We start from the raw sequence: 12,183 nt of genomic DNA on the forward strand, positions 1-12,183 counted from the left end.
CCTCATAATCAGAAAGTGGTTTTGGCACGTAAAATCCCATAATTTAAATGGCAAATACGAAAATAGTGTTTGATGGCTCCTTTGAGTTAATTATTACTAAATCACTATCTTCAAATTTTTTTTTTAGGTCACAAGGGGTACGATCATGAAAACGGGTCGTACGACTAACAACTTTCAATCTGCATTTGCATACAGAATCTTGTGCAAAGTAAGAGGTATGGACCGGGGCACTGTCGGCAGGAGCAAAATGTTTTTGCTCAATTTGCCTAGGTGCCTGGCTATATGCAACACATGCATAAATTTGGCAAAATAAGTGCCGGTTATCATAGTTTTGAGTGACAGGTAACAAATAAACATAACAGCTTCCTCATACCTTTCCAAAGTGTCTGCATGACTTTTCCTACTAACAATGTCTTCAGTTTTATGAGCAGATGAGAATAGAGAAACACTAAATAAGTTAAGACTGATAACCTATTGCCAAGCTTAAACAGATGTGCATGCCTCTTCACAGTCACATAGTCACGAGAACTATGTGCGCGGGCACATAGTTCCAGTGCACATTCTCATATGCTCATGAATATTTACCACCGTAGCTCTCTTTTTCATCAAAGGTTAGACCACTAAATGACACTTGATACTGTTCTTGGCTGCATTCATTACAAATTAGCAAACATCAAGAAGGCACAACACTGGATGAACTGAGAAAGGAAAGCCACGATACCTGCAACTAAAGCCTGGAAGTATGATGCAATGTGCATTAATTATTGCAATGCCTCCAGTCTACTACATCATATTTAGGCTCAGAACTTATTGGATGCAAGTTCTACTACTGCAAGTTCTACTACTGTAAATTCCAAACTTCTTTATGGCATCACCAGAGATTATGAAAAGGGTAAATAATGCTACAACACGCCTTCGTGGCAAGCATTTACTTCATGTGGGCAAAATGACGGCCAGTTTTTCAAACTATCATCCGGACAACGGTAACAATTCAGATGGTTAGAGCCAGTGATTCAATCAAGCATAAACAAGCCTGGACACCGGCATCTGTGTGGCATTTGTGCCCCAATGTGAAATCCCTGTACTTCTGGAAGAAGACGGCCATGCCAGGCCATGAGCACAGACCGTTCCCTCCCTCTCCCAGGAGGGAGTGCTGGCAAGAAACTACAGAGAGATGCCACTCTTTGCCAGCTTGAGTTTTATGCCTACGGCTTTGCTTTTTACGTAACGATGAATTCAAAATGTTTTGCATTTCATTTTACAACTTGCCTCTACTTGGGCCCTCTCTGCTGATGCCTCTTTGCGGCTCCAGACTACTGCGCCAGTGAAGCTACCCAAGAGACTTGAGTGCCACTTTCCAACACTGGCAATCTGTTCATATGCACAACCATCCGAGAAAGTGGACAGCCATCACCATAGCTTAATCAGTAGAGCCCGACACACATCATGCACATGTAGAGACTTAGCATTCAGCAACCACAAAGGTAGGCTGCCTTTTCTTGCAATTTTATTTCAGCTTTCTGTCGAGGAGAGAAGGGATAAAGAGTCTGAGTTGCTTGCACGTCTACACTGCACTTACAATATTTATAAGTCTTGCAGCAAACAAGCTAGTAAGAGCACACACACAGTGGACCCATACCATCACACATGGCATCCACAGCCAGCCGTGAAAACCCATGTCCCAATATGGACCATGGCAGCTTCCTTGCCATGGGAGTTGGCAAATTGCTATGCCTTTATTAAAACAGAAGTTTATGACGAGTTTAATCTAACATATAATAAATTACACATTTCAATAATACTGATAATGACAATAATAACGATAAAGTTACTTCCCCTATGCTTTGCTTTATTTCATTGTCTAGCAGCTTAATGTAAACCTTCGCTTATGGCTCGGCTAATTTGCACCATCAGCACAGTTCATAAAGCTTACAGTCAGTCTACAATATAAATTCTGGTGTGCTTTGGAATATAATATAATACAAGTTGTTGCTTTGGAATATAATAAACAGGGCTCACCATTTCCTTGGCAAAGAATATGTACACCTGAAAACAGCATAAGAAGCATTATTAACACAATAAATCAACCATAACTGAAAGTATGAAGTCTGTCTGACTGCAGCAATAAGTAAGCTCCCATATTTACACGATCCTAATGCGTCCCGAAATCTAACGGACACCTAATTTTTGTGGCCTTAAGGGGCCCTGAAACACTTTTTTCACTAACCATAGAAGGCCTCACTATTAAAGGATGTCACTTCTCGAATCTTATGCCGTAAAATTTTTTTTAGATCTTTCAATTATCAATCCATCAGCTGCTTTCGTTGATGCTACATGACGGTATTGCGGAAGGAAGAGCAAGTGATTTCTTGCAGTTTTTGGCATGAGGTTGTAAATTCCCTGCTCCATGCAGTGATGTAATACTTGGCTCCCATGTTCACAGCAGCCTCTACAAGAGTTTGGCAATGTTTTCTAACTATATTTAGAAAAGTGTTTCAGGGTCCTCTTAAGTGAACCTGAATGCAACATTCACCCAATGTAACATCACCAAATGTAATATGCGGCCGTTTTATAAAAAGAAATAGCCCCATATTTGCCATCGGAAAAAATGAGACGTGCAAAATTTATCTTCACAGAATGAAAACACAAACTGAATGAAAGAACTCGGGGGAGTAAAGGAGGGGGGACAGAAAATTGCTAATGTAAAACTGAAACCATGTTCATAGCATCGCCAACTGTTTATGTTCATAGCCACCAGCATCGTCATTGCCATCACAAGATCAAGAACAAGAACAAGTTTCTACACAGTTGTGCCTAGGATGGAGATAGCAATGCCCTGTGTTTATTACGAAAGTTCAGTCAAAAGGGAAGTTACCTTACCTATTAAGCTAGTGTCAACAGACCTACGTCACATGTTTTTGGCATATTGGAACCTTGCATTGAATTATGAACAGTCGGACAACCGTTTTGCTAAAGTTGTAAAGTAATTTAAGAATTGCAGAATATCAAATGGACTGGAGTGCACGTAGGACGACATGTTGTGGCCCAAAGTAATAAAAACCTGTCTGAATCAACATTTTTAGATTTCTTTCAGTTTGAAAGCTGCAGCTTGTGGAGTGTCGCTCTTCTGGTTCCTGCCATGCTGTTTGCCCGACCGGCGCAGTCCCTTCCCATTGTCGCCGCCACCTGATCGAAGTAGCGAGCTGTACTTTTTATAGTGTGAACTTTACTCAAATATTCCGACTGCTTAGTCTACACACCCCAAAGAGAGGTCTGCGTGGAAGTGTGGAGGGTGCACCAAGTGCTGCGCTTGTGGTTGTTCAAGATACACTGAAGAAATCGAGAGAAGCACACTGTTGGAAGCAAGCTCGCCTGCATAAACTGATTGAATCCAGAATGCTCGAGTTACCTTCTGAAGCTGACTCGCCCAAAGACAGTGACAGTGACCACATTTACTCCAAGGGAGAAGTGTATGATAGCGTCTAGTACTACTTTTCTTGACCACTGTCACTTTTCTTGGTCACTGTCACTGTCTTTGGGCGAGTCAGCTTCAGAAGTTAACTCGAGCATTCTGGACTCGATCAGTTTCTGCAGGCGAGCTTGCTTCCAACGGTGTGCTTCCAAATTTACTCATCATATCCCCAGTACATCCACATATATACAGATGGTTTGTCATAAAAATTCCTTCCAACCTATATACAGATGGTTTGTATCATAAATATTATTTCCAAGTTGACTCATTATATCCCCATTACATCCACGTATATACAGATGGTATGCATCATAAAAATTCCTTCATGATTTACTTATTATATCCCCAGTACATCCACGTATATAAAGACAGTTTGTGTCATAAGAATTCGTTCCAAATTTACTCATTGTATAGTAAATTGATGGCGAAGAAGGCGAAGTGACGGTGAAGTGGCGGCAAAGAAGGCAGCAAAACTGTGATTAATGAAACTAGCCTTTTATTGGACAAACTTGTGCCTTCAAAAGCAGGCTACACTCAAAGAACAACTATAGCGGCGAACAAACTCGGTGATCGTCAAAAATCTGATTAGCGGGTCAAGCGCTTCGGCTTTTTACATCAGTCATTGAACGTTCCAGAGTAATTGCTGGGACCCGCGTGTCTTCCACAATATTCTACACTATTCGCGTTGTGCATACACGCAATCAAATTACACAAGGTTCGGTGAAACACACTGGATGGAACCATCGATAACATTCCAGAAACATCCGATACATGCAGGCGCGTCCTGTGCTGTGCGATAACATTTGTTAGGCGGTGAAACGTGGTCACCCGATAAAGATAAAGAAGTACACGTGTCAGTATCCCCAGTACATCCACGCATATACAGACAGTTCATGTCATACAAATTCCTCGGCTTCAGCATTCGTCATTCCACATCTGGCACTAGAGCAAACATTTAAATTGTCCCGAGAGACATCTTTCACCGTGGCACAACTGTTCGCAATCCTGTGTGCTTTGCATTTCATAACATCAGAAAAGAATTAGCAAAAATGGGTTATGTTTAGTGATTCGCAAGCCGTTCTCACATTAATACAAAGCAATAAGAAAAATTCTTTGAACATTTTGCTATTGTATGAGATGCTCAAAGAACATACAAAAGCAAGTGCAATGAATCATGTAGCATGATCTTGAATTGTAGCACGAAGTGACATAGACAGAGACTAGAAGCAGAAAGGACGAGCGCTAATTTAAGATCATGTTACCGTACCAACTCGTACTGGGATAATGATCACACTCGCGTAATGATTGCACCCCTGAATTTTGTTGTCAAAATTCGATTTTTTAATTTCCCGTGTAATGATCACAGCCCGAACTTGCCGCAGCAATATGTCGTGTGCTAAGTCTAGCTAATATTGATCGCGCTTACCATCTGTCGAATGCTACGCGAGCGACTCTTCAAGACAAACCGAGCGGTCTGCACGCACCAAACATTCTTAAGTAGATGCCTCATTTCATTACTTTCATCACTTTCCACACTTCCATGACTAAAAAAAAAGGTGCAACCAAACTTGCCTTTATTATGTGTAGGCTTTATAATGGTGTCAACAACAACAAAAAAGGCGCCTTTCGATTCTTCTCATCTGCACTCGTGGGCACGCAACAAATCGCGAGCGGCAACGGTAGTAGCCACGTTTACACTGATATGTTAAAAGTGTACCCTATTCCTACGCCAACGCTTGTAACACAGATAAGATATTCAACCACCCTTAGTGGAAACGTGCCTTATTAGGATAGTAGTGAAGACAGATGCCACAGTTTCTGCAGCATGCCGGTCATGTGTTTCTATGTCACTGGCAGCTAAGCGCGCCCATCTGTTTCTGCCCCCTCAAAGTGGACATGGCTACGTTATTGCTGCAAACTTGCAGATATTAGCGTTATTATTCATTACTGATACGGAAGAAATTGTTTGAATGCACGTAATGTACTGACGAGAAGAAGAAAAAATCGCGTTCGGCGCGTTCGGCTTGCTTCGCCGGCCGCAATTTTTGTTTTGGTGTCCCGCAGCAAACGCGGGACTAAAAAAATGTTTTTTTTTTCTTTTCGTGGGAAATTTAACCCGCGTAATGATCACACCCCTGATTTTGCATCAATTTTTCGGACAAAGAAGTGCGACCATTATGCGAGTAAATATGGTAATTGCATTTCAGTGGATAGCCGGGCACTGCAATATTCCTGGTAATACTGCAGCGGACGCAGCTGCGAATCGGGTGCACAATAACGCAGAGACAATCAATCTTCCCCTTTTGTGAAGTGAAGTCTGTCTGCTCCTGAGACAGATTTCCTTTCATCTCAGCAAAACTACCTGGTTTGATCAGCAATCTAAGAACTCGGAGTTATACCTCATAGACCCATGTATGCACCTATCAATTCCAGAATATCTAAGAGAAAACAGAAAATTTGAAACATTGATGCACTGCCTGCAGCTTGGAACTGCATTTACGAGACACTTCTTATACTGTATAAAACGTGCCTCTAGTCCGCAGTGTTCTTGTGGCCATCCAGACGAAGATGTATATCATCTCCTCCTCAAATGCACTAAGTACTATCCACAACAAAGGGTATTGCAAGCAAATTTGTTACTTTTATACAGAAGACCCTTCACTCTAAAAAAAGATAATTGGTCCATGGCCAACTATGGGCTTTCAGAAAAGAACACGTCTTGCTTTGAAGAAGTTTTTCGAGGGCACCAACATTTTGGGGTCTCAGGTGATCCTAATAAGCTAAATGAGTAATATGGGCGTTGTTCTGGGGTAAAGATTGATTTATGTGGTGATCGTGATTTCTATGCAGTGTGTGATTGTGTTCTGTGCTTGCAGTGTAATTACACGTGTGTTTGGCTATTAAAAATATCTGTCTTTATATATGCAAATGTGTACTGAACTCATGCACAAAGCTTTGCGATTCATGTACTGTTAGAGTGTACCGTTTTTATTCATCTGGTGTTCTACTGAGTACCATATTTTGTGTCATTATTCTCCCTTTTTGTGCACATTTGTTTCCTTTGCAAAGTGACAAGGATTAGCCGCTGCCACCGTAAAGGTGCCAACCTCTTCTAATATTCATTTCAATAATAAAAGAAAAATATGTGGTGCACAAATATTCCAAGAGCAGAATTTGCCCTTCCTGTATGGAAGATATTGGCTCTCCAGTGCCAGTTGTTGGCCTTGACTCATACCTTACGGTGTAAAAGAGTGTCAAGCAAGGGTGCCTGGAGCGTCTCACCAAAACCATGCTACAGTTTACAAATACTGCAAACAAAGCAGTTTCTATTTCCTTAAGAGAAGGTCCCTTTTGGGGGATATCTTTTGGGACGTGCTAGACGAGCTGGAATCGCTAAACCTTGCTCAACTTGGATGTGCAGAGCTCATGACCACTTTTACATGCCAGGTGTGGAATTTTGTCATTGTGACTTGCATGCATCTTTATGCGAGAAACGTGAATCGCCGGCTGGAAAACAGAGAAAAGGCCGCCATTGCAAATAAAAAAGCTCTTCTGTAGCTATTCCCTCCATGCTTTTGACTAAGTTTGTCTTCATTTAATGGTTGTTTGTGTTGATTGAAAAAACCATTCTAAAATTAACATGCAAAACCCTGCTCTAGTCTGTGCGGTGCTCCATGCGTCGGCAACAGAGCGTGGAATTTCGTGACTGTGGTCTAGAAACGGAACAGAACATAGCTAATTATAGGTTTTCCTTATTGTTTTGTGCATTCTTCCAAATAAGCGTTACTGTAACAAACACTAAAACGTTTGGGGTAAATGCCCGAAGTGCGTGCGATAAACAGAGTGTGAAGAAAATAAACTATCATTTCTTCGCGGCCTTGCATTAGCCTGCTCTTTATCTAACCCTTACCACTCAGGCCAAACAGTTCTTTAACCATGAGACCGAAATATTAACGTGACAGCTCAGAAAAGGCACGCGGAGAAGGCTCTCGCAACTGCTGCTGGGCGCGAGTGTTTCGGGCCGACAGCGACAGCAGCACCGAGTGGTGAGTGGAAGCGGAAGGGGGTCACTTTCTCGCGCGCGGCTCGGGAAAGCTTGCAAACTGAAAGAAATCTAGAAACATTGGTCTGAATGATGACGATGGTCATTAAGTGAAAATAAATTTACGTTCTGTGAAGGTAAATTCTACAGGTCTCAGATTTTTTCTGATTACGCGATGCAAAGGCAGGGTACTAAATTTTTCTGGTTATAAAATTGGGTGCTTGTTAGATTTGGGTGCACACTGTTTTCTAACTTCGAACCCACAAAAACGGGTTGCACATTAGAGTCGAGTAAGCACTGCCAAATACAGCAGCAATGATTTAACTCACCAAATAATTTTATAAATCTGGTGGCCTAATTTGATAAATCCGCTGGTGGAGGTGGAATTAGGAGAAATTGACTGTACTAGCTGCTTATTAAAATAGACCCTCACAAAAGGAAGGGACATGTTATGTTAACTTGACCTGTCCCTTCCTCTGGCAGATGAGTGAGCAAAGGTGCAGTAGAGCGAAAAAATGCACAAAGAACATTCAGCTGGTCGAACTGCACTAGATGGTTGCCTGATATGTTTTATCTTATCTTCCATACCTTGCATAACAAAGAAAGATGTAGCAGTTTATTTAAATACCTGTATTTTCCAACTAGGCAACAATGCTTAGTTTCTGTGGCTGCAAAGAGCCGCACATACAAACTAGGCTGGTGGCTTCACAAAACTGTAATATTTTAATATTTGGGAGCATCAAAAACAACATAAACCATCTTGAAGTACTAGACTAAGGTGACGAATTACAGTGTAATGGTAAAAATTAAAGATGTGCCAGCAGAACCCAGTGAGAATTTGAATTTTTGCAATTATGGTAGCGTTGCTCCACAAACAAATGTATATGCCACATATCGGCAATATATATACATATATTACATTTGTGTGTAACAGGCACAAGAAACTGTGCAGTCATAAAATGTCTAGATATGGATAAAAACAAGTAAAAACAACCAGCAACAACACCATCACATTGCAATGATATAAATATTTTTCCTGCTTTTTGTTTAACAAGCCAGGAACAAAATAATTTTGCAGACACACACTGTATAAGAAGTATCTTTGAATGTGGGCATTTCTTTCTGCAGTAGACTGCACGAAAACTCGGCATCCACAACTGCAAAATCACCTGCAGGGGGCACGCATGTGTGTGCATTTTAATACCTCTGCATTCCTAAGTATAACCTACATGAGACAGGAATATTCATCATAGCTTAGTGTGATGCTGCAGTTATAACACAAATAACTTCTGTAATACTATTTTATATACCACTCACCGATTCAGCTCAACTTGTAGTTCGATCAAATTTATTGGCATTCACCTACTGCTTATGCCACTGAAGGAACCCGGTCAACAGCGGCAACATAATTTTTATCATGGGCCAAAAGGCACAAACAGCAGCTTGGTAATCCAAGCATCTGTTTATGCCTTTTGACTAGCACTTCCAAGCATGATCAGTTCTCTTGCTAGAAGGTAGCTTGCTTTAGGAAAATGCTTTCAAATTTTAGTTGCGTAAACAAACGATTGAGCGGATTCGTTTACCCCTCAAAAGAATATTCCTGGGTTCCCTTCAAGAATTTGAGGCCTCTATGTAAGCGCCATTACACAAAGAGCAATATATTTTTTTTTCCTACACAATGTTGATGCTGATGTTTTCGCCCTGTGCATATTTGTCATGGTGACCCACTGTCCCAAACATCGGCTGAGATGTTTGGGACAGTGGCCACAAAGGCCAGAAAGGACAGTGGCCAGACAGGCCAGAAAACTGCACCCACTGTGTAAATTGATTGATTGACTGAGGTATCGATTTTGTTGGCACAAGAGCCAGCTATGGATTTAAAAGAGTGCTAAGACAGTGTGTTAAAGCTCGTCGCGGGTTATACGGACAAAACATTTTAATGATTATACGTCACGTGGCTGTAAATGGGCCAAAAATCAGTCGCTGTATAAGTGCATAAAATATTTTTTATGCATATTAAAAGTATGACAATGACTCACCGCATAGAGGTAGTAGTTGAACAGCTGCGACATGCACAGGAACACATCAAAGGCAATGGTGTTCAGTACATCCATCATCTTCATGTACTTCCCTGCATGTGACGTGGTGAATGCTCAGTAAAGGCATGAGAGAAAAGCCTGATAGTACTTTCCAAAATTCCCCGTGTCACACTGTCCTTAAGGGGAAGAGAGAAATGATTTTACCTGTATTAGCATAATAACCCTTCTATGCCAGAGCAAAAACACCACTCTCACAGTGAGGAGAGGAGAGGCTTGGCAAGCAAGAAAAAGGAGCGGAAGTGGCGTCGCCACCCTGACGTTTCTACAGCAGCTCGCTATGAAGTAACCAGTGATGTTACTGGCCCATGCCATTGCAGAGCAGCTTTCAGAGCAGCCAAAAATGCCTTTTGGAGCAGTAAAGTGTACTTTCGGAGTAGGTTTATGAAAGTAATTGCAAACTATATTATATGAAACTTTTACAGTGGGAGAGCCATGTGAAAGCAGAAAGTGGTCGATGGTTCATAACGTCAGTGTCAGTTCGAACACTAAAAATGTCACACCTCCTTCATCGCACTTCTCACTATAAACTGCAACGAAGCAGTGGTGTCTTAGCATGTGCTTAAAAAGCACCTCAGTGACTAGGAAAAGCATGGAAGCACTCGGACGGGTTGCGTAGACTTTGGAGGCATTTTGAAAACCTTCAGCTTGATCCCTTCACTAGAAATGTATCCTTTAAAATGGAGCACTCTGTGAAAGAAAGGTCTGTTGATAATACAGTGAGCCTAATGTAATAGTCATACTCTTCTAATTTACCTTCTTAAACAGAAATGACAAGTATTCATTTTTGCATTGTTGTCGCGAGATCGTTATCTTGAGATTATACACGTCTCCTAAACTTGCAGTATCAGTAATATTGATCAAAACTAAAGCTATCTATGCAAATACATAATTTTGTGAACAAGTAGCGCAGGCAAATATTTCTTTATTATTTCATGATATGTGGTATATATGTTAATATTAAAAACTTGAGTGATCAATTTTGAGACAACTTCATTTTGTTTGATTCTTCAAGAATGCTTCTGTTCTGAGGTATTTATCTTCAAATGTGACATAGAGTGGGATAATTTTGCATTCATAGGTGGGAGTACATACACAGAGACTCCTCCCGCTTGACAAAGCTCATTGTGGGAGAATGCCAGCCGAGAGAAGGCAGTAGGCAGAAGACACTGTCAAGGTTGTGACGTGCAAATTCTGTTTGGCGCTTCCTGCCTACATGCGAGATTTTGCCATTCCGTTCCGTAAGCACAAAATACTAACTTCGAAAAAGCGTTCGTGGTTATAGTTGCTGGCATGTCACCCACGGACTCAATCCTGGCCTCCAGGCGGGAGTCTAGCTTGTGATATTGTGCCCAATCGCCAAAGTGGGTTACTTGCTCAAACATATTTACGGCCACCTTGCCACTCCGGCCTGCTGCCCACCATGTCAGCCAGCAGATAATTTTTGTCATGACTATACGACACAGCTAAGCCTAACTAGCGCCGCTTCGTCAATATCCAGTGGTGAAAGTTGCTGTTGGGTGCAGAGTCGACCAAAATCTTAGTAACGGCTGTACGACAGTCTTAAAGCTAGGTGAAATTGCCTCGCCAACAAAAGTGAGGCAAATTGAGTGCGACAACTTTGCTCACGGCCGCCAAGACTGTGACATAGTGTGTGCTATCAGGAAAATTTGAACAAGAAACCTAACAGCGTCCAAAACTTTCATCACCGTTTTGACATTGGTCATCTGGCTCGATGTGTCAGCCCAATTACTCGCTTTGCTGCCACCTGCAAATCGACGCTGTTCTATTGCCTAAGATGGGGCAGTCCATGCCATGCCGCTTTCGATGGTGCAGAGAAACAGTGCTTGAGGTCTTTGTTCCATTTTCAAAAGCCTGAGCAACCCTTCTGGCGCATGGTAGGTGCAGATTTCTCATATTTCACTGAAATGTAGTAGGATGCAGCAGGGTTTGGCTCTCACCGCGATTCGGCGCAATTGGCGCAGCTGCAACATCACTGCATAACGGATTTAGACGGCGTCTACTACGGCCTAGTTAATTGTTTATCGGCAAAGACTGAACATGGCAAGTTTCAGAAACTTTTACTGAGACAAATAGGAAAAATATGTTGAAGTTGATGATACCACACCAACAGTTTCTAAAGTTTCTCTTTAGGGTCCCTCTAAGAGGTAGAAAAATTGGTTTCTTTCAGTTCAGCATATGCTGAACAATATAATCTCTCCATGCAAGTTTTATAGGTGCCTCGAATGTCAAATTTTCTCTCCAACTGCCATGCTGCACGTCGTTTCACTGCTTTCTGTGCTTGCTGGGCAAGGTTCACAGCGCACACCATCAAGCAGAAAATTATAGGTTCATTTGATTTGCCTGCACCACTGTGAACCAGTTCGTGGCAGTGCACGAGAAGCTCAGAAATTGTGGAGCCAGATTTTAGCGGTACAGATGCAGTGCAGGCATCATGTTCTGTCAAAGTAAAGCGCACTGAGTGCGTGAGTTTGAGAGTTTACATACTGCAGGGATTATCGACTTCTGAGGCATCAATACCACACAAATACTTGCGTGGACATAGCAGATGC

At 41.8% G+C, this 12,183-nt stretch overlaps 1 protein-coding gene across 1 annotated transcript in view; it reads right to left on the minus strand.

Moving 5' to 3' along the window:
* Nucleotides 1-12,183, minus strand: part of Vps50 (vacuolar protein sorting 50) — a 171,998-nt gene that overhangs the window by 63,581 nt on the left and 96,234 nt on the right. Inside the window, exons 18-19 of the mRNA XM_050186790.3 lie at nt 9,554-9,645; nt 2,020-2,046 (exon numbers count right to left, since the gene is read on the minus strand). Coding sequence (XP_050042747.1) covers nt 2,020-2,046; nt 9,554-9,645 — 119 coding nt within the window. The remainder of the gene's footprint in view (nt 1-2,019; nt 2,047-9,553; nt 9,646-12,183) is intronic.

Source organism: Dermacentor andersoni, chromosome 2, assembly GCF_023375885.2.
Source record: "Dermacentor andersoni chromosome 2, qqDerAnde1_hic_scaffold, whole genome shotgun sequence".
NCBI lineage: Eukaryota > Metazoa > Arthropoda > Arachnida > Ixodida > Ixodidae > Dermacentor > Dermacentor andersoni.